This window comes from Hordeum vulgare, chromosome 6H (genome assembly GCF_904849725.1).
Source record: "Hordeum vulgare subsp. vulgare chromosome 6H, MorexV3_pseudomolecules_assembly, whole genome shotgun sequence".
NCBI classification, from domain to species: Eukaryota; Viridiplantae; Streptophyta; class Magnoliopsida; order Poales; family Poaceae; genus Hordeum; species Hordeum vulgare.
In genome coordinates this window covers 557,383,127-557,405,969 of record NC_058523.1, presented here as the reverse complement: position 1 = coordinate 557,405,969, position 22,843 = coordinate 557,383,127, and the positions used below count along the sequence as shown (strand labels likewise).

The 22,843-nt window shown below is 46.3% G+C and overlaps 3 protein-coding genes across 4 annotated transcripts; 2 read left to right on the top strand and 1 right to left on the bottom strand.

Annotated features, from left to right (window-relative positions):
• Nucleotides 1–607: 607 nt before the first annotated feature.
• LOC123401650 lies at nucleotides 608–1,538 on the top strand. The gene is made up of 2 exons (XM_045095491.1): nucleotides 608–1,180; nucleotides 1,286–1,538. The coding sequence occupies exons 1-2, from the start codon at nucleotides 612–614 to the stop codon at nucleotides 1,410–1,412; spliced, it is 696 nt and encodes a 231-aa protein (XP_044951426.1). The 5' UTR covers nucleotides 608–611; the 3' UTR covers nucleotides 1,413–1,538.
• Nucleotides 1,539–1,547: 9 nt separating this feature from the next.
• On the bottom strand, nucleotides 1,548–7,226 carry LOC123401648 (acyl-CoA-binding domain-containing protein 4). 2 transcript variants are annotated; one of them, XM_045095490.1, is made up of 14 exons: nucleotides 6,909–7,223; nucleotides 6,285–6,362; nucleotides 6,075–6,200; nucleotides 5,892–5,961; nucleotides 5,049–5,110; nucleotides 4,839–4,978; nucleotides 4,613–4,739; nucleotides 4,038–4,152; nucleotides 3,849–3,937; nucleotides 3,625–3,708; nucleotides 3,002–3,331; nucleotides 2,826–2,885; nucleotides 2,539–2,717; nucleotides 1,548–1,848 (listed from the first exon to the last, which is right to left on the bottom strand). In XM_045095490.1, coding segments are annotated over exons 1-14 (1,605 nt in total). In that variant the 5' UTR covers nucleotides 7,053–7,223; the 3' UTR covers nucleotides 1,548–1,847. The 2 variants fall into 2 exon arrangements, with proteins under 2 accessions (XP_044951425.1, XP_044951424.1); XM_045095489.1 differs by lacking the exon at nucleotides 1,548–1,848 and having other exon boundaries at nucleotides 2,439–2,717; nucleotides 6,909–7,226.
• A 3,237-nt stretch (nucleotides 7,227–10,463) lies between these two features.
• On the top strand, nucleotides 10,464–16,972 carry LOC123401647 (signal peptide peptidase-like 4). Its single transcript, XM_045095488.1, has 14 exons — nucleotides 10,464–10,851; nucleotides 12,063–12,221; nucleotides 12,397–12,508; nucleotides 13,823–13,939; nucleotides 14,093–14,244; nucleotides 14,322–14,504; nucleotides 14,968–15,002; nucleotides 15,127–15,283; nucleotides 15,360–15,413; nucleotides 15,498–15,590; nucleotides 15,671–15,813; nucleotides 16,045–16,115; nucleotides 16,459–16,542; nucleotides 16,636–16,972. Exons 1-14 carry the CDS (start codon nucleotides 10,705–10,707, stop codon nucleotides 16,773–16,775), a joined length of 1,647 nt encoding a protein of 548 aa, XP_044951423.1. The 5' UTR covers nucleotides 10,464–10,704; the 3' UTR covers nucleotides 16,776–16,972.
• The last annotated feature ends 5,871 nt before the right edge of the window (nucleotides 16,973–22,843 follow it).

The window sequence follows — 22,843 nt, the reverse complement described above, 5'->3', positions numbered from 1 at the left end:
CGGGCGGCGTCATCGTGGCTGCCGCCCGTGGCCGGACGACGCCACCGGACAAGCCTCCCCGCGGACTCCACGATGCCTCCCGCGCGCCAAAACCGAGCCGGCTACGCTTTTAAAACTCCCGAGAATCGCCCCCGCGGTACACCCAACATACCTACAGACCGCCGAGCGACATGGAGGCCGAGGCCCTCGAGCGCGGCGGGGCCGGCGGCGACGCGGCGGCGTTCGTGCTCTCCCGCCTGCCGCACCCGGACGATGCGGCGGCCGGCGCGCGCGCGGCCTACGTCGACGCGGCCACGGGCCGCGCGCTCTCCTTCGCGGGCCTGCGCGGCGCCGCGCTCTCGCTCGCCTCCGCGCTGCGCCTCGGCCTCGGCCTCCGGCGCGGCGACGCCGTCCTCGTGGCGCTCCCCTCGCCCGACGACGACCCGCTCCTGCTCCCGCCCATACTCCTCGGCGTCCTCGCGGCCGGCTGCGTGGCCGTCGTCGCGGCCCCGGCCGCAGCGGCGAACATGTCGGGCGTGAAGATCGTGGTCGGCGCCGTCGCCGTTGGCACGCTTCCGCTGCTGCTCGCGTCCCGGTCGCCGGACCCGCGGGCTCTCTCCGCGGAGGAGCTCATGGACGGCGGCGACCCGGCCGCGCTCGACGCCGTCGACGCGGACGGCCGGCCTGGTCCCTCGGAGGTGGCCCTCGTGGTCTACCCGTCCACTGGCGAGAGGGAGCTCATGAGGCACACTGACCTCGTCACCGCCGTGGCCGGCGCGGCCTTGCCCGATGAAGGCCGCGTCTGCCTGGCCTCGCTCCCGGGGTGGGGCGCCGACGTGCACGGCGGCGTGGCGCTGCTCGCACTCGGGCTCCCCGCGGGCGGAGCGACAACCGTGCTCCTACCGCCGTCCTCCTCCGACCTGCGTGCCGCGGTGGCCGCCCACGGCGCCACCGACGTCGTGGCGACCACCGAAGCGGCCGCGGCGCTCTTTGCTCCAGCGCTGCCACAAGGGAAGCTCGCCTCGCTGCGGAGGGTGACGGTGGTGACACCGCTCGAAGACGACGCACGGCAGGCGTTCCGGCGCAGGCTATCGTGGGTCGATCTGGCGGAGATGGGAGCGGCGACGGCAGAGTCGCCGGAGCAGGTGCAGGTGGCTCCTGCGCCTCTGTTGTTCGTGCAACCTGATGCTGCAGCCACACAGTAAGATTGCCCTGAGCTCCTGACTCTATATACATTACCAATTTGCCACACAATCAAGAGAGAAATGCATCACTTAACCATCTTTACATGTCCCAATATTTTCAGGCTCAAGGGCAAAATACCAGATCAAATGCCAGAGACAAGCGATGCTACCTCTCTGGTAAGAAACCGTGTATGCACTGAAAAAACCAAAATTACCAACAACAACAAAAATGATTGCACTGGCACATAACATGCTCACACCTGAACCAGAAACACCTGACAGTAGAGTCTGTAAATTTACGCTATAAACAATGTATTTTCCACCCGGTCGCCTGAACCAATTAAGAAACTTGTGTATCAACCCCAGAAAGGTAAACAAAAAACAAGAGCTAACATCCCCAACCAATTATATTTCCAGTCCGGTACAATCTTAGGTATACTTGTCATATGTATGATACTACCATGTTTTTTGCTGTGCAATGTCTAAACAGCCGCCTACGGAAATTTTCTACCAGGTGTCGCCGCTTCAGAAGATCCGAAAGACTGTTCTCAGTGATGTCTTCGCGAATTCAGTCGCGGGCAAGTTCTTGAGGAGCAACCCGGTAGTCTGCGACAAACAAGCCGTCTCAAAACTGTAGCAGCTTCGCCTCCGTTTCGCTGCTGGGTGGCTGCTTGTCTTGATGAACCTGCCATAGAATGCTTAGAGAGTTACAAGTATTCACAAAAGTTGTACTATCACATATCAAGCTTATATGGAAAGTTGAAAGGTGGCCAGTAAAAAGAGAACTGATGGCTTGTATGGACTCTAGTTTAGGGAAATCAAGCTTGTCTTGGTGGACCTGACATATAATGCTTAACAAGTTACACACACTCTTGTAAGTTGAGCAGAGGTAAATCAGTATAACGCGAGTTAAATACATGAAACAGAATGCAGCTTTATCATACATTTACATTTCTCTGCCTCCAGGATTTCGAGCGACAGCTTTTGCTGTTTCTTCTGCGAGCATAATCTAAACTAGGCCACAAGATTTCATCATGTGAGTTGCACATATGTGCAGTAACATTTTGTTCAGGAAGGTTTGTTTTCAGATTCTCTTTTCATAAAGCAGCGTGATGACACACAGAAATGTAGACAATCACCCTTTAATGATTGTTTCACAGATCATCCGACATTACACATTTACCTATTTGCTTCCATAATAGTATGACCTGAAACCAGCACCATGCATTGTATCCTTGAAAACAGGCATCACATCAACCTCTACCAATAAGGTTATGCAAAATGATAACCATGAAACTTTGACAATAGCTTAACACGGTAACACATAAGTACATCAGACATTGTTCCATTCCAGCATGTTGCACATAAGACTTACTATTCATTGTCGGAGACCTCTGCAGTTCCTCCCACCCACTTCCATACGCCCCCAGATTTCCGTCTCTGAGAAGTCGTCATGGTTTGTTCAGCCTGAGACATTTGTTGCTGCAAGGCTTCCAATTCATTCTCCAGAGAACTAGCAGACTCCAACCTTTTATGCGCAGCAGCAATTTGGGACTGAATTGACCAGAAAAAAGAAGAAGTAAGCAATCAGCAGCATAAAAAGGAGAGTTGAAAATACAAGTGTCCATGCTCAGAACTAATTATAGTGTGCAAGTTCAGAACCTCCAGTTTCTGACATCTTGAACCCTCAGCAGCTAGCTGATTCTCAACTGATCGAAGTTCCTTCAAAAGAAAAAGGAAACAACGGTGGGAACTTATTATGGTGAATCAGGAATTTCCTTTTGCAGTATGGAAAGACAGTTTGCACTCTCAAAGAAACAAATGGAATGACAGTTTACCTTTGTTAATTCACTGTAGGATAACTTCACAGTATCTAGTTTATCCTTAAGCTTTGAGTTTTCTGCACGAATTTCCGCTAGTCGAGACTCTAGTTCTCCTTTCTCCCCATTAAGTGCATCAATTTCAGCAACCATTTGTTTGGAAGAACTTCCAGATTCAGCTCTCTTCACATCCAAATCATCAGTAGCAACAATATCTTTAGTTTTCTCATCAGTAGCAGTTATTACAGCATAGGCAGCTTTCACAGAAGCTGCAGCGGCAGCGGCTGCTGGAGATTGGAAAAGCCGAGGTTGCACAAAGTTTCTAGGCTTGGGTTTCATCACAAAGATCTGCAGTGGTGTCATCACTTTCATTAGGCGTTGAGAATATGCCTAACAGAAACAAACCGCACTAAAAATTGCTAACAGAAACAAAGAGCACTAAAAAATTGCTAATGGAAACAAAGAGCACTGAAAAGGGAAAATGAAGAATATATAACTTCACCCTAAACCGAAAAACGCCAACTAGTGGCACCATACATAGAGACAAGGGCATGACAACAGCCATCAAAAGAGAAAATTCTACAGATGGATCATTTTGAACAAAATACTATGTGTAGTAGTTATTTGCTCAAAGCGAATACCTCATTGTTATACTTCCCATTGTAACCGCCAAAGGCAATTAAAAACTTTTCGCCGTCAACTGTGGTTGAACAAAGAGTGAGACCCTGGAAAATATGTTAAAGAGTCATGATTCGCCACATGGTGGGAAGCTCGAGCTCTAAATATTCATAGTTATGCACTTCCTAGAACATGAATTTGTATGACCAATCTTTATGACTGAACATAATGTGCAATTACTGCTTACCTCACAAGCAAGTGGATCTCGAACTGACACACTAGTGACGACAGACCAGACAAACTTGGAAGCGTTCATTACGATTGTATCAGTGGAACCTAAAGCATGTAAATTTCCTTAGATACTGGAGCTGAAAGAACAACGCAAAAGGAATTTAATAAAAACACATAAATACAGTGTCATGTATTCAGGCATTACCACTTGCATTATCTCCACCACCAACTATGTACCAATTTCCGTCAATCATCATACCAGCATGGCCACTCCTAGGAGTTATATGTGCACCTTGAGTGTCAGGTTGAGACCACTCCAGCTGTTACAATTAAACATTATTTACACAAACTTATCAGTTGACTCCTAAAGTCGTGTTAAACTTGTTTTTTTGAAGGAAAAGCCCTCCAAGGTATCCCTTCTGTGTACACTGTACAGTACAACATAATTTGCAAAACATATCTGCGTGTCATCTTATGATGTATTGATGTGTACTAGTTACAGTTAGTGATAGTGGACTGGAGTTGGATCCTAGTCATTTGATTGGAACAGTTCATCCCTGCAGTTATTATTTTAACTTGATAAAATTTTGAACTTGCAAGTCCTACTACAACCTAGAACTACTAATGTGGAAAACTTTGACGATCTTTAATGACTTTACAAAGAACAACTAAATATCAGCTAATTTATCAAATAAACTCTGGCTTTGAAGATTTTAAAAATGTAATCTGATTCACAAGTGTACTTTTATAGTAAAATACATAAGAGCATTCAGTGCTTACAGTTTGCAAGTCAAGTAAGTACAGATCATTGAAGCATGTGGAGTGAGATGAACCGCCAAAGATTAAAAGATAATGGTCTGCATAAACAGCAGCCGAATGATCATACCTAGGAGCTGGGCCACCTTTTCTGTTTCACAATAACAAAGAGAACGATGAATTCAGCATTCAGCAAGTTGTTAGAAATACATTAAGAGATATTTAGCATAACTAGTAAGTAAACTCTTACTCTGTTTTAACTTCTTCCCAAATCATTGTCTCCAAGTCAAGTACATGAAGATCGCTCAGAAGCCTCCTCTTATTATCCTCCCCACCAAACATAATTAATCGAGAACCGACTAGTGTTACAGATTGCCCACCACGAGCCATCTGATGGAGGGAGGATTCAGAACATGCTCTCCAGTAAATAAATGTATAACAGGAAAGAAAAGATTCTTACTGGGACTTTTCCGTACGTATCAACAGCAGACCAGCTATCTGTTTCCAGATCGATAAACCAAACTGCAGGGAGAAATACAGGGCAATCAGTTCTAGTACTTGTAAAGTCATCTGGAAGTTCACTCAAAAACATGAAGAGGCAATGTATCATTGTGTTAAAATATATTAGGTGTTTGAAAGAGGCAACATTCTTTGTCAACCAACCGACAGGAGTGTTGCCTTTTCATTGAGAAAAACAGAGGTGATAATCACAAACAGTGAGCTATTTCATTATGGGGAACATGCCGATACCCCTTCGGATACAGTGGGTGAATACTCATGGTCGTGGGCTTTGCTACACAGAGCTGCCATGCCAAAGGCAATGGAAACTGGAAAGAGGCAATTTTTGGGATTTGGGGAAAATGTAACTTGTGAAGTTGAGATGAAGCATGTTGATTCACCAGAAGTTCAACACATGGTTAATCAGTATGTAAACAGCACAAGGAAATGAAAAAAAAATGCATCCATTATAATACCACAAACGGTAACTGAAAACTATCCCTGTAGTACTGCTTATTTTATAAATCTGAAATTGGGTCAGATATATATGGACTGACAAAAACTAAGAAATAATTCACCTTAAAGTGAAATATGTGCACACATCAGTAGAACAACTCTATGATAGTGAATGAGACTTACAACATTTAGGGGCACCAACAAATATGTCATGGTTTTTTGTGGTGGTGCGGGACCATAAAGTGATGGTTGAACTATTACAACATATGTTTAAGCAAAGCCATGACCCAAAATTTTGGTGCTCAGAGTTTTAGTATGAACCAAGAAAGAGGGAAATCCAAAGAAGCACCTGAAACTTTATTCGACGTTGATGCTCTGGAGTTCCCAGCTACAACCAGAAGCATATTCCTCCACTTGACCTGAATGAAAACACTAGTCAGCATACAAGACGAGACTCTCTCGCTTGAAAGTTCTAACGAAGCTTAGGAAAAGTTAGTTAAATTTCCACAGAAATGGAAGTTGCTATCATTACCATACTATGGCCTGCTAATGCTGGGAACGGCTGGTTTCCGGCATTATTTTCAAGATTCAGCTGGTTTGAATCCCGACTAGGACTTAACAGTAACGCTGACCACTTGGATGTCCTGAAATCAAAAACCTGCCACAATTGCAGCTGTTAGGGTATGCTTCAGGTAATGAAGGAGCAGGGAGCATGATGAGCTAACATGCATGAGTGTCGAACCTGAACATCCGACAGAGAACGCCCATTCCGGCTTCCCCCGACCACATACAGCTTGTCTTGAACCACCTCCGCGGCATGCTGCCATGTATCTAGCACATCAGTAGTCATCACAGAATAAACAAAACGCAATGCAAGGAAGTCGCACAGCACCAAGGAACACTGGAACGGAACGTCCAGCCATACGATCCTTGGCGTGCATTTCGTTTAAAGGCTTGATAAGCATGCTTTCGCCGTGTTAAAAAAATACTTAGATCACAGTGCAACAACAGCGGCAGCGGCGGCAACTTCAGTAGAGTTGCACTTCCTATCCCGATAAACTCGGCGATCTCGATCAGCTAGCGGCGACAACGGGGCAGAAGAATGGACGGAAAACGACCAAGCGGTGGCCACGTCGTGTCTGCTGCGACGAAAACCACTGCCTCCATCGGCCCCGCGGATTCAGATTCAGATGAACGGCAGCGGACGTCGCATTTCGCATCCCAATCTTCGATCCCGACGCCCCTACACACGCACGCGCGCGCTAACGGCTGCGGCTCGAGCCGGCGGGCGGATCAGACTTCAGAGCGGGATAACAGAGCGGATCGACCGGAGACGAGGAGCACGGGGTGGGAATTGCGCGCGCACCTCGTAGCGGGCGGAGGGGCGGGCGGAGCCCTGGGCGGGGGGGAGCAGGGCCCAGCGGTCGTGCGTCGCCGCCGCGAGGCCGGGGCCGGGGCCCTCCTCGCCGCCGTTGATGGCGCCCTCCTCCTCCTCCACCCCCACCCCCATTCCGCCGAATCGAGATCGCGGAGCGGGTCGGTCGGGCGGAAGGAAGGAAGCTTTGGGTGCCGCGGCGCGCGTCGGTGGCCGGCGGATTGACTCGGCTCGTCGGATCTGGTGCGGTTTTTAAACCCGGCAAAGTGGTCAGTGAGTGCCGGAGCAGTGGTGGAGGTGGACTCGTCGCTGCCTACCTTTGCGTACCTGTCACGTCCCTTCTTCGGGTAGCTCTCACCACCCACGGATATACGTCAACGCCCAGCGAAGGCGCATTCCATCAGATACGTAAACCCACGTCACAAGACTTGGATGTATACCTAGCCAAAACTTGGGCCGGGCCGGGCCGGGCTTTAGGCTGAGCCTAAAAAGTCCACGATACAAAACTCAGGCCCAGTCCCCGCCCGGCCAGACCGTCAAGCCTAGGTTCTGGATGCAAGCCCAGCCTGACCCAACATAGACGTAAAAACTAGTTTTCGCAGGTCCGAGCCCGACCCAACCCAACCTTCGGGCTTGATTCTCAGGCACAGTCCTCGCCCGTAGGTAAGTCAGGTCCGTCCCGGTCCGTGAATTTTGGGTTGGGTCGGGTCGGGTTTTTCATGGCCTTGCATGACAAGGATGATATCAACAATTTTACTTGGTTTACTACTACTCCCTCTCTAAAGAAATACTCCCTCCGTTCCTAAATATAAGTCTTTTTAGAGGTTTCATTAGGGGACTACATACGGATGTATATAGACATACTTTAGAATGCAGATTCATTCATTTTGCTCTGTATGTGGTCTCTTAGTGAGATCTGTTAAAAGACTTATATTTATGAACGGAGGGAGTATATAACATGTCCTTCGGTACCTATCATTTCGGGCGGATTTCATTTACGAATTCCGGGTTCAACTTGTTTGGCTGCCATAGAATTGACCATTGGAATTGAATTATCATTTCCACCCAAATCCCTCCGCCCAAGAATCACACTATTCCCAAATCTCTGCCTCCACCCCGTCATTCCTATGGATTTGCCGTAGCTTTCCTCCTTCCTGAGACCACTTTGTCTCCCCGATCCCCCTCATCCCCATCCATGGCGCTTCGATTCGCCGCCACCAGCGAGCCCTCCCTCCTTCGCTGATCCCTCTCCCTCGTTTCTTCTCCTTTCCCATCTCCTATTCCCCGCCTCCCCCTTCCCTCCCCCCGACCCCCAGTTGCTTCGCTCCGCGTCCGTCCCGCTGCCGAGAGCGGCGTCTGATGACCCCAAGTTGCTACGCCCGCACTTCGTTCTTGGCATAAGCTTTGAAACTTCGAAGATCTTGCTTTTTGAAAAACACAAGTTTTAGCCTTTAATGATCCTTAGGACTTCTTGTCACTATTTTTGTCTACACTTGAGATGAATATATTTTGACATATTTGAATGCATGAAACAGATATTGTTCAGATCCTTTTTACCTTGATCATTTAGAAAATATCATAATGTAAATGTGTTGGATGTATAGACTGAAATGTGCATCTTGATTATTTGTAATTTAAACTGCCAGCCAAACAACATATGGCATTCGTTTCATTTTGGAAATCCATATGGCAGCCAAACAAGAAATTTGGACTTGGAAACCAAATGAAATGAAAGCCTAGGTACCAAACGAGCTGTAAGTGTTTTGTACTGAGGGAGTTTGCTTTTACATGTCGAGATAGGCCTGACATTGATATCTGAAGAATATGCTGCAGCTGCATTTTGAGGCTGCTAATGCGCAGGATTGGTATGAATATTTCTGGACGCTGTTGCCTGGGCTAAAATCTGATTGTCCGTGCAGAAAGCAATGTCTTCTACTGTAGTTGCAGTGCCCACTACTTGACCTGCTACCTTTAGCGCCAATGCTTCGGCCTGGTGAGGGGAGCATACTTGCTCTGAAATAACAACATGGTATCTGAAATTAAGCTAAATGACATTTCAGCGAGCACATGCCAAGCCTGGTGTCCATCATGAAAGGCGTCCAAAGGGATTTTGGGGGGGGGGGGGGGGGCGGTGTGCCTAGGTACAGACAACTTTAGGGGTGGGCAGCGCTGTCGTAAAGGCGAGCAGACGCGTTGGTGCTGGTTGCGAACGTCCGATAATGCCTCCACGACGGTCAAAGACATACAACAACGACGACGGAGGTGAAGAGTGCGGATGCAAATCAAGAGAGAGAAGGGACAAAGTGAAAAAAATGGAACCGGAAGGGGAGATTGGATGGATCGGGGTGTTGAAGTCCTACGTGTCTGTTGTCTAGACTCCCTCCCTTCCCCCATTTTGTCTTCAATTTTACGGGAGAAAACATGTTTAGACCTCTCAACAGACCGATACATATCCGCTTTAAATGGTTACCTGCGTTGGATGGTTTTAGTGGCCCGGACAATGTGTTCTAGATAGATGTGGGCGATTTGCGGGTCCCCGTCGAAGATGCCCTAATACCGGGCTCACAACCGGAAAATGCCAATGGAGGCCGGGCTCCACGGAGCTCGGTTTTTAAAAGTCATACTTGTATAACATATATATTTTTAAATAATTATACATACACAAATACATGTTTAACACGTTCCAGAATGTTTTTAGAAAATACTCCTCCGTCTTAAAATAAGTGTCGTAAACTTAACACTAAATTAGTGCAAATTTTATACTAAATTAGCGATATTTATTTTAAAATGGGAGAAGTATAATTTTATACGTGAGATACACCAAAAAGACAAATACATAAATAAGAATGGGCCAAAGATGTTTTTGTTCTTGGGCCTAGATTTTGTCATTTTGAACGGCATGCAAATGATAATATTTTTGAATGTAATTTTCAGATAATATGTACTCGTATATTGGTTTTCACATGATTTTTCCATAGAGTACAAGGCGCCGGCATGTCGGCCGAAAACTTTCGGCCACTCAAGCACTAGCCGTCATCGAACTATGTCATACCGTCAGATTCAATCATGTAGCAAAAATCATCGATGGTAGCAAAAACAAGTTGCGGTTGTAGCAAAATTCGCCACAGATGCAGCAAGAATCTAGTTGTAGCAAAATATCAACGTGATTATAGCAAAAAAAACAACGTTGATGACGCGTGGTAGTAAAACAAAATGTGAGTTGTAGCAAAAAGCAGACATTGTTGTAGCAAGAAATCGACACCGGCGTGCATTGTAACAAAAACTCGGCGTGGCTGTATCAAAATGAGATGCAAATTATAGCAAAAATCAACACCGGATGTAGAAAAAAATCGGGCAAACTCGGGTTGGATGCAGCTTTTTATGGACGGTTGTAGTAAAAATTGTAGATTTTTTTAAAACTGGTAGATATCGTTTATAAAGATTTTTTTTTTTAAAAAGGGCTTGTGGAGCAGTGACGAGAGCCCGGAACGGAAGTGACAGGATTGCTTGCTCCACTTAACTAACCAAGCCGAAGAAGGAAAGACCACGTGAATGAAGCCGGCTAGTCACTCGAAGGTGGGCCCCACCGCCCGCACATCTCGTCCCGTGCGGCGCCGGCCCCAGTTGCAGCCTCCGCCCGACGCACACTCGCAGACAGATCTATCTCCCTCACTCACTCGTGCTCCCTCTCCCTCCCCGTTCGGCCGGCAATCCCAGCCATCGACCGGCCGATCCCTCCACCCGTCCCTCCCGTCCCAGCGGCCCAGGCCCCACCGTAAGCGCGGCGATGGGCGCCGGGGCGCGGGCGCGGGCGACGGCGGCCGCGCTGCTGCTGGTGGCGGCAGCGCTCGCGGGGGTGGCCGCCGGCGGCGACATCGTCCACCAGGACGACGACGCGCCCAAGATCCCCGGCTGCTCCAACGACTTCATGCTCGTACGCCCCTCCTCCCCCTCCTCCTCCCAGCTTCTCGCCAGTGAGTGGGCGGAGCGGCCGGCCCCGGCTCCCGATTCCGAGCCCGCGACTGAGCGGGCCGGCAAAGCTCCGGTCTTGCCGGAGCCCGAGGAGCCGCGCGCGTGTTCGATCCGCGGACTGCGGAGTTAGGCAGCGCAGCTTTCGGTCTTCCATTACCTACTGCAATTCAGTTAGGTCGATCCCGGTAGGCAGGCGCTCCGGCTTTCGACTCCGGAGGAGCACCGGCCAGCTCTGTTTGGAGTACTTATTTTGTGCTGCGAGCTGAGGGGATTCCGTCGCTAAATAATTGTCCTGGAGATTCCGTCGCTGAATAATTATACCGTGATCAGGTTCGAGAAATGGCCGGTTTTACAAGTCAGAAGCTAGTCAATGTGGGCTTTGACATTGCATCATCTGTTAGCTAATACTACATGTCGCTATCGAGGGTTAGTGTCTAGCTTTATCTTAGTATTAAGCTGATTGGACTAGTCTATGAAGCTGCTCTAGTTTTCCTATAGAGGATATTTTCTATACACGCTGAATGGGCGATAGTGATGATCCAACCTGAAGCAGGTATCGATGTCCTGGAATTATGTACTAGGAGAACGCTACGACCTCAAGATGTCCATAGTCATTTCCAACTTCCACCCAATTAGACTTAGTTTTTTGTACATTGCCGTGCGCGCGTAATCCACTTGAACAGGTTTACAGTCTACTGTGCACTTGTGTTTAAGTATCATGACTCATGAGCTCCACCTGGGCTTTTATGTTACCAACTCAGAGCCTCGTTAATTTTAGCTAATTATTATGGTCCTTGTGGACTTACCTAGATGGATGTGGCTATTTGCCTTTTAGTGTTAATAAGTAAACGGCAGGAGGGATGTAAGGCCACAACTCAAGGGCGCGGAAATTGAAATTTGGTTAGTACAATCAACTTTGTCGTTTAGGCCCTGTGTCGTAGTGCTGACCCACCTAAAGGTTGACGTAAGATGAACCAACACGTGAGGATGTGGTGCCGACATCAACAAGGGAAAAGTATGGTTGTCTCTGAATCTCCGATGCTTCTCTTCGTCCTCAACGCTGCAGCTCTTCCTTTTTTCTCCGGCGGAGATTTTGTACTTCAGCATCTACTTACTTCTTTTTAATGGACTATGTACTCATTCTCAAATTTTGTTTCCTCACCTTTTTATCAGGTAAAGGTGCAAACTTGGGTCAAAAACAGAGAGACCGATGAGTTTGTTGGTGTTGGTGCTCGGTTTGGCCCCATAATAGAGTCAAAGGAAAAGCACGCGAACCGGACAGGACTACTATTAGCAAACCCTTTTGATTGTTGTACCCCTCTCAAAGAAAAGGTTACCTTTCTGGGAAAACATGATTTAGCTGTTTGCGAAATTTCTATAGTATCCTACATTGTTATGTATTCCCTCTGTGCCTAAATAATTGTAGTTGGGGAGAACTAGACTAGTTCTCCCCAACTACATTTATTTAGGTACAGAGGAAGTAGTGATTAATTGTTCTTTTATTTAGGTTGCTGGAGAAGTTTTGCTAGTGCAAAGAGGAGATTGTAAGTTCACTACAAAAGCTAAGGTTGCTGAAGATGCTGGTGCTTCTGCTATTGTAATCCTGAATAATCGGCATGGTATGTGCTATATGATCTGTCTCATAAAATTCAACAGGCAATGTTTTCCATGTATGACCTTTCTCAACTGGTATTTAATTAGAAGATAAGATGTTGGGATTAGAGTAGGGCTACACCAAGGGTCAGCTTTGAGCCCTTATCTTTTTGATTTGGTGATGGATGAGGTCACAAGGGATATACAAGGAGATATCCCATGGTGTATGCTCTTTGCGGATGATGTGGTGCTAGTCGATGATAGCCGAACGGGGGTTAATAGAAAGTTAGAGTCATGGAGGCGGACTCTAGAATCGAAAGGTTTTAGGCTTAGTAGAACTAAAACTGAATACATGAGGTGCGGTTTTAGTGCTACTAGGCACGAGGATGGAGAGGTTAGCCTTGGTGGGCAGGTGGTACCGGAGAGAGACACGTTTCGATATTTGGGGTCCATGTTGCAGAAGGATGGCGATATCGATGAAGACGTGGGCCACCGAATCAAGGCTGGGTGGATGAAGTGGCGCCAAGCTTCTGGCGTACTCTGTGACAAGAGAGTGCCACAAAAGCTAAAAGGCAGGTTTTATAGGACAGCTATCCGACCTGCGATGTTGTATGGCGCGGAGTGTTGGCCAACCAAGAGACGACATATCCAACAGTTAGGTGTAGCAGAGATGCGCATGTTGAGATGGATATGTGGCCACACAAGGAAGGATCGGGTATGGAATGACGATATACGAGAGAGACTTGGGGTAGCACCGATTGAAGAGAAGCTGGTCCAGCATCATCTCAGATGGTTTGGACATATTCAACGGAGGCCATCGGAAGCGCCGGTGCATAGCGGACGGATAAAGCGTGCTGAGAATGTTAAGAGGGGTCGTGGTAGACCAAACTTGACATGGGAGGAGTCCGTTAAGAGAGACATGAAGGTTTGGAATATCGACAAAGACTTAGCCATGGACAGGGGTGCGTGGAAGTTAGCTATCCACGTTCCAGAGCCATGACTTGGTTTCGAGATCTTATGGGTTTCAACTCTAGCCTACCCCAACTTGTTTGGGACTGAAAGGCTTGGTTGTTGTTGTTGTTGTATAAGATGTTGGGATACAGTTAAATGAGATCAACAAGACAAGTTGCCTGACAACGTATATTACCATTTTTTACCACTAGAATGACCATCACAACCTTACTTAAGCCTTTTGATTATTTATTGGACAATTGTTTTTCATAGTTGTGTACACATTTGGCGGTGCATGTCTGCGTATTTAGAAGAGCACACTTTTGGCTCATGCCTTATATTTCAACACGTGTTTTTGGCGTTAACAACTGACATATGTTTGCTTGCAGAGCTATACAAGATGGTTTGTGATCAAAATGAAACTGATCTGGATATAAATATACCTGCAGTTCTTCTGCCAAAAGATGCAGGCACCATTTTACAGGGTCTTCTCTCACTTGGTAAAGGTAAATCATTAGGTCTTTCATCCCCTCAAATCCTGTACATTGTCCTGTGAACACAAGGTTGTCTAGCCCCTATATTTGGTTTATTTATTTATGTATTTGGGATTCTTCTACCATATTATATTCATAGCTAATAGGCTCTTTCAATTTTCTCAGTGTCAGTGCAGTTATACTCTCCAGATCGACCCCTAGTTGATACGGCAGAGGTGTTTCTATGGCTTATGGCTGTTGGTACCATTCTTGGCGCATCATACTGGTCAGCATGGAGTGCTCGAGAAGCACTTATTGAACAAGAGAAACTTCTAAAGGTTTCAGTCGTTGCTTTATACGATCAGTTATTTTGGATTTTCGAAAAAAAAAACTAACAGACACATTATTCGTATAGGATGGCCATGAAAGTTCAGTTAACATTGAGGCCGAAGGTTCTACTGGTATGGTAGATATCACCATGACGTCGGCAATGCTGTTTATTGTGGTTGCATCACTGTTTTTGGTAATGCTTTACAAATTGATGTCTCACTGGTTTGTGGAGCTCCTGGTGGTTATATTTTGCATTGGTGGTGTAGAGGTGCGTATGATGAAATCCTTTTTAAAATTATACTTATTTCATCTTTGCCACTGCTTTAAATTTTGATTTGTAGTACTGTATGCTTAGTTACTAAAACAGAATAGTACTTATATAGTATTCCACATCAAAACTAGATGGCACAAATCATGAATCAATGCAATTTGGAAAATGATTAAATTAGGCCCTTAAATGTGAAACCATCTTTAAACAAAGGTGTTCGTTTTCCCTACAGAGCATTGAAGTTCTTCCTTTTTAATCTGTACCTTTTGATTTGAACACTAAAGATATTATCCAAAAATGAACAAATAGCTTTGTGCCTGCCGTTGAATGACCAACATCGCACTTATCCAGTGCAGCTGCAGGGTGAACCGATTTTGATTTCGTTAATTGATATCCTATTTTGCTATATTTCGTCGCCAATTTCTTGAGCTGATGATACATTATGCTTTCCTTGTTTATCCAGGGTTTGCAAACATGCTTGGTGGCTTTATTATCAAGGTAAATTTATTGCTTGACGAGATACATTCATATTTTCAGTTCTCCTTTTAATCTGTGGTTTTGCAGCCATAGCTTAAAGAAAAGGGTAAATGTGTTACTGACCTGAAAACTGTGGTACTTTCAGATGGTTTAAACCTGCCGCAAGATCATTTGTAAAAGTGCCATTTTTTGGAGCTGTTTCATACCTTACATTGGCAGTTTGTCCATTTTGCATCGTCTTTGCTGTTTTATGGGCTGTTTATCGCCGGATGCCCTATGCATGGATTGGGCAAGATGTTCTTGTAAGTGCAGTCTTGTTTTTTGCATCCTCCATTGGGATTATTCTCTGTCGATTAACATCATGCTTTGTGCCTTCAGGGCATCGCACTGATTGTTACTGTGATCCAGATTGTGAGGATACCTAATCTTAAGGTAATTGTTTCTGCTCCTTGGTTTATGCTTTCGATGCAGTGAAAGACCTTGATGCCAATTATTTATTTGCTCATAATTGGTCAGGTGGGGTCTGTTCTTCTCGGCTGTTCCTTCTTGTATGACATCTTCTGGGTTTTCATATCCAAGATGTTGTTCCATGAGAGTGTAATGATTGTGGTATGTACAAATGACTATTGTGATATTATATTTTTTTCTGCTCGATAGAGATGCTAGTTATACTTGTGTTCTGCCTGCAGGTTGCACGTGGTGATAATACTGACGAAGATGGTGTACCCATGCTGTTAAAGATCCCACGCATGTTTGATCCATGGGGTGGATACAGCATCATAGGCTTTGGTGATATCCTTCTTCCAGGACTGCTGGTTGCTTTTGCACTAAGGTTTGTGCGCTAAATTTGGGTTCCTGGCTTGTCATTTGTGAATTTTAATATATATTTTGGAAGGGTGGATTCATAATTAGAGGCTGCAGAACAACTGTCATCATGCATATTATCCCATTCCCACTGCTGGACAATTAGCTGTGTTACAGCATGCCAATTGCCTTGGACTTACATTATGCTTGCAAGTAGTTGAGCTCTCTCCACTTAGTATTTACATTTCTCTATCTTTAGGTACGATTGGGCTGCCAGGAAGACCTTACAATCTGGTTACTTCCTGTGGTCAATGGTTGCGTATGGTTCTGGTAAGACATCGACCGCTTCCATATCAGCTTTGCATTTCTGTACTTTTGTAAACACAGTTTGTGGGCTTTCTTAGTTAGCATGTCCTATCTTATACGGAATCATGTGATACAAACAACTTTCAAACAAAAACATCTCAAGGCGATTCAGATCTCATGGTTACTTTTCAATGTTTTTCTTGCTACGGATGTCTCTTTTCATTGGATAAATGAAGCAATGCCCCCTTTCTGAAGCGTTTCGGAAGACATGAATATTGTCTATATCCTATATGTTCATACAGACAGTTGTAATTAATATTTTTCACCCGAGGTGCTGACATAGTGTATCTTTGCCTTCTTTATTTAGGTCTTCTGATCACCTACGTTGCCTTGAATCTTATGGATGGGCACGGGCAACCGGCTCTTCTTTACATCGTGCCCTTCACGCTCGGTAAGGAAACCACGCCTTTGTGTCCGCCACTAAATTCCATATCGCCAGATTCTTGAGCACGTGCCTTGAACAAAACCGCCGTGTCCACCGCAGGAACTTTCATATTGCTCGGTAAAAAGCGGGGCGAGCTCAGGAACCTCTGGATGAAAGGACAGCCTCCGAGAGTCTGCACGCATTCGCATCATCCTCTGAAGGACTCCACGGACTCCGCTTCTCATGTAATCTCATCATAGGTAGCGGCTCCCCGAATGCTGCATCGTAGGGCAATGGTTCCTTGTCTGGAGGTGAAAGCACGGCTCCGCGGATCTGTTGTGTGACCCTGTTCCGTGGGTGTAGTAGCATCTAATATGGATCTGTTGTCATTAGAACCAATCCATTAGAATTGTATATAGATAGAGCCTTGTCGTTTGCTTCTCTTGTTGTTGTTTCATCTACCTGTGTACCTGGAGAGTAGTACCTCCTTTCCGGTTTGTTTGAAAGGCCCCTGTGTATCCCTAGAACGACAATTTGACCGACATAATGGAAGTTATATGTTATAAAAAATATCGCTACAAATGCTATATTTTCCTAATGGTATAAATGTTGTATATGCAGTTAATTAATTGGTAAAAGTGATGACGCGCGGAAACTAAAAACCGGAATGGATGGAGTATTGCCTCCCATCGAAAGAGACCAAAAGAGAATTATTTGACATGGCATACATCAGGAAATTTTGTCCAAAAAGATTCAACCAGTATATCCATGTTGACTTGAGAGAGAGGTACCTAGGTTGAGCTGCTGTCTCGTAGACTCTCGTGTGGCGGCTGAGACTGGGAACGGGAGGGCTGCTGTCTCGTAGCACTCACGAGGAGACTCTCGTGTGGCGGCTGAGACTGGGAACGGAGGGCTGGATGCCTGCTTCTAGGCCAGTCCCTTCACATGGGCTTGGGCCCTAAAAGATAAGAGGATGAGTTTGGGCCCATACTGGTTCAACACTCCCTCTCAAGATGGGTGGTAGATATCTATCATTCCCTTCTTGTCACACGCTAAGTCACAGTCCTTTATTTCCAGTCCCTTTGTCAAGCAATATGTATATTGTTGCCCAGAGCTGACATGAGTAAGGCTGATGATCCCAACATCAAGTTTCTCTTTAATGAAGAAGCGGTCAATTTTCGCATGCTTTGTCCTATCATGTTGAACTGGGTTATAGCAATGGCTATAGCTGACCCTCAGAAGTTTTAACTCGCTCAGTAGGAACTTCATCTAGAGTATCTCACACAACCCTTGAGATAATGCTCTATACTCAGCTTTTGCTGTTGATCTAGACACAACCGGTTGTTTCTTGCTTCTCCATGACATCAAATTCCCTCCCATAAACACGCAACAGTGAGAAGTTGATCTTATATCATATTGACAACTAGCCCAATCAGAGTCACTATAGCCATTCACCTCAAGATTTCCACTCTTTCCAAACCACAACCCTTTATCCAGAGTCCCCTTCAAGTATCTCATGATTTTGTGCACAATATCAAGATGCCCACTCCTTGGTTCATGCATGTATCTGTTCACCACCCCCACGGCATATGTAATGTCAGGCCTGGTATGACATAACTACAACAACCCCCAGTGTCGGTGTTTACTCACAAAATATGTCATGAGTAGGCTAAAGATGGTGGGAACCGAGATGACACCGGAGGGCGCTGGGGACGAGGTTGGTACAAGCATGGAAGGCACGATGTACCCAGGTTTAGGGCTCTCCGTAGAGATAACACCCCTAATCTTGCCGGAATGTATAATGCACCAAGGTGGCTACAATGTGCTCCCGGAGCTGTTCTACGGAGGAGGAAGAAGGAGCTTCCGGCTCGCGTCTACCTCTCCTATATGGGTGTGTGAGTGTTGGATTGACCGACCCTTGCATGGAGGGGGTCGGGGGGTTTTGACGAACCCACCGACCTACAATAAGGATAAAAGTACATGAGTGGGACTCGGCTGGCAGCTTCGCCGGCTGGCCAGGGGGCCCACAATGGTCTTGTCTTGTCGCTGGAGGGCCCCGCCGTCTATGAGGTCCTATCTGGCTATGGGACCAGTCGGCTAGCCAGTGAGGCTCTTGCGTAGAGCCGACGCAGGACACGTGTCGTACGTCCGACGTCGTCTTGCGAGATTCGTCATGGCTCGCCAGTACGGCCGTCTCCACTGTTCCCACGCCGAGTGTTATAATGGAGTGGGTGTTCGATGGCCTGAGACTGTGCACGATTGACGGATCGGAGCCGGGGTAGGTCAGCGGCATGGCCGCTGACACTTTGCCTGCCGTGTGCTCCAATCTTGTACCTTGGCTGACGCGTATTCACCTTTAACCGTAGGGCATCGTCATGACCTACGATCTCATGTGACTTGTGCTCCCTAGCCGTCTAGCCGCCTCACTAGCCGTCCTGGGAACGACTGTCTCGCCTCTAGCCGACCGGCATGGCTCAAACGGCCAGAGGGAGGTAGCCGTCTCGTCCCTAGCCGGCAGGAGCTTCCTAGCCGGCCAGGGAGATTCGGTCGTCTCGCCCCTAGCCGGCAGGAGCTTCCTAGCCGGCCAGGGGGATTGGGCCGCGTAGAATGAGTTGTGCTTTTCCTCCAAGGTAGAAGGCAAAGGAGTAGGCTCGATGAGCCTACCCCGGGGTTATCCCCCCATCACCCAAGCAATTTCTGATAATCTTCCTTATTCACTAGCTCTCCTGATTGTGCTGTAACTTGGTGATTTTGTTCAATCGGAGTAGGGGCAGCACGACATCCCATCATGCCCATGTCACTCAAGAGATCCAAGGTGTATTTTCGTTGGCACATATAGATTTCCTTCTCTGTCTGGGCCACTTCAATACCAAGGAAGTATTTTAGGTTACCCAAATCCTTTACCTCGAACTCCTTGCTCAGACAACCCTTCAATCTCTCTATTACCTCCTTATCATCTCCAGTGGTGATAATGCCATCCACGCAAACAACAAGAATGGTGGTCTGCCAAGCAGAGTGCTTATAGAACATGGTGTGGTCCCCGTTCCACTGACCATACCCCATACCACGGACGACACGTCTGAACCTATCAAACCATGCCCTTGGTGATTGCTTCAGTCCATACAAGGATTTCTTCAGCCTGCATACCTCCCCGTAGTCTCTGAAGTACTAAAACCAGGTGGTATCTCCATGTACACTTCTTCCTGTAACTCACCATGCAAGAAGGCATTCTTGACATCTAATTGATGAAACTTCCACCCAAAATTAGCAGCACAAGAGACCAATATCCTCACTGTGTTCATCTTTGCCACAGGAGAAAACGTCTCATCATAGTAAATTTCATAAGTTTGACTATAGCCTCTGGTGACCAATCTGGCCTTATACCGTTTCACCTCCCCCTCAGGATTCTGCTTCAGTGTATAGATCCACATACAACTCAATGCTTTCTTTTCTATCGGTAATGTGGTTAGCACCCACGTCTTGTTTTTCCTCAGTACTTCCAACTCTTCTACCATCGCTTACGCTACTTTGGATCTTGCTTTGCAGCATTCCAATCCTTTGGAATTGACACAGTTTGTAAGGAGGCAACACACGCCTTATATGAAGGTGACAAAGTCTTATAAGACACAAAATTCCCAATATTAAGATCATCAGAAGCATCATCCTTTGGTAGAGCCTTCCTTGCTACTTCACCCTTTCTTGTCGCTTCACGTGTAGACTTTCACAACGCAATGGGCAGCTGCACTGCGTGAGATGAGCTTGCCTCACTCCCTTGTTGCTCCCCCTGCACTCTTGCTTCACCGCCTTGTTGCTCCCCCTGCACTCTTGCCTCACTGCCTTGTTGCTCCCCCTGCATGTGTGGTTGCCGTCAAGAGTACACCAAGGTATTGTGACAGCCCGAGACCGACGCTCCAGAAGATTTCCCTTTTGTTCCATTGTCGCCCTGTGATTATTTGTTTGTTACATTCATCATGTCATCATGCCATCATGTCATTAAATTTTTCTGCACCCAAATAAATAAATTGCATGGATCTTGGATCTATTTAAATTGAGGGATTCACATGATGATTCTCTTTATAACATATCCTCCTAATATTTTAGGGAGCTACTTTAAAATATTCCATTATTTTGGAATCACCCATGAACAGACTTACATTTTAAATCCCATGCTTTTCTACTCCTAGTTTGGTCCCCGAACCTTGCGGTCATTCTATCATCTTTTTCCCAAGCTCCTCCTAGATTAACAACATTTTTGGACCTTCCAATGCCCACTTCTTATTCAAACTCATTTGAGTTTAATTCAAATAAGTTCGAATTAAAACTTCATTCATGCTCATTTCTATATTTCTTGGGTCAAGCTCATTTTGTGAGTCCAAGAAAATAATCCCCATGTCTAAATTCTTTCCTAACCCTCTCTTTCTTCTCTTCATTCAACATTTTGTTTTGTTTTTTTTCTTAAATCAGTGGAGAGAGAGAGGCCCACCCCACCTGAAGGCCACCTATCTTACCTGTTGATGCAGCCCAGTTAGCCCAGTGATACGTCTCTGATACGTCTCCATCGTATCTACTTTTCCAAACTCTTTTGCCCTTGTTTTGGACTCTAATTTGCATGATTTGAATGGAAGTAACCCGGACTGACGCTGTTTTTAGCAGAATTGCCATGGTGTTGTTTTTGTGCAGAAATGAAAGTTCTCGGAACGTCTTGAAAATTTACGGAGAATATTTCTGGAAAATATGAAAAATACCTGCGCAAAGATCCACCGGAGGGGACGGGCCAGTGGGCCACAAGCCCTGTAGCCGCGGCCTCCCCCTGGTCACGGCTACCAGGCTTGTGGGGCCCACGTGGCTCTGCCGCCCCTAATTCCAGCGCTATTTATTCCCTTTCATCCCGGAAAAATTCAAGAGAGAAGAGTTCATCGCGTTTCACGATCCAGAGGCGCCGCCACATCCCGTTCTTGCCCTCGAGGGCAGATCTGGAGTCCGTTTTGGGCTTCAGATCAAGGAGATCGTCACCATCGTCATCATCAACCTTCTTCCCTCTCCAATTCCATGAAGCTCTTCATCGTTCGTGAGTAATCTATTCGTAGACTCGCTGGGCGGTGATGAGTAGGATGAGATCTATCATGTAATCGAGTTAGTTTTGACGGGGATTGATCCCTAGTATCCATTATGTTCTGAGATTGATGTTGCTACTACTTTGCCATGCTTAATGCTTGTCACTAGGGCCCGAGTGCCATGAATTCAGATCTGAAATTATTATGTTGTCACCAATATATGTGTGTTTTAGATCCGATCTTGCAAGTTGTAGTTACCTACTATGTGTTATGATCCGACAACCCCGGAGTGACAATAACCGGAACCACTCCCGGTGATGACCATAGTTTGAGGAGTTCATGTGTTCACCAAGTGCTAATGCGTTGGTCTGGTTCTTTATTAAAAGGAGAACCTTAATATCCCGTAGTATCCATTTGGACCCCGGTGCCACGGGAGGGATGGACAATAGATGTCATGCAAGTTCTTTTCCCTAAGCACATATGACTACACACGGAATGCATGCCTCTATCACATTGACGAACGGGAGCTAGTCACATATCTCTCCGTGTTATTACTGTTGCATGATGAATGTCATCCAACAAATCACCGATCCATTGCCTATGAGTTTGTCCCACTGCCACTGTTACTTGCTCTGCCGTCACTACTGTTGCTACTACTGTTACTTGCTATTGCTGTTACTTGCTACTGCTGCTACTTGCTACTGTTGTCACTATTGTTGTTCCTTGTCACTGTTGTTACTCATTACACTGCTACTACCTGCTACAATACTTTTCTGGCGCCATTGATACTTCAGTTAGGAATAATCCGCCGTCAACAGATTCTTTCCTAGCACCGTTGCTATCATACTACCTTTGCTGCTTATACCCTGCTTGCAGATACTAATCTTTCAGGTGTGGTTGAGCCGACAACTCAACTGCTAATACTGGAGAATATCCTTTCACTCCCATCATGTCAAACCAACAAATTTGGGTTGAATACTCTACCCTCGGAAACTGCCGCGATCCCACACGCTGGTGGGCCATTGCAAGACAATTGCTAATTGTTGAGCAACTGGAAGCAGCTATTTTCTGGCGCCGTTGCCGGGGAGGATAGCTATATTCTCTGAGTCACTTGGGATTTATATCTGCTGATCACTATGAAGAATCTAAAAGATCCAAGAACCAAAGTCTTGCCCTCAACTACGAGGGGAGGTAAGGAACTGCCATCTAGCTCTGCACTTGATTCACCTTCAGTTATGAGTAAGTTTGCGACACCACCTCCTACTAGAAATCTT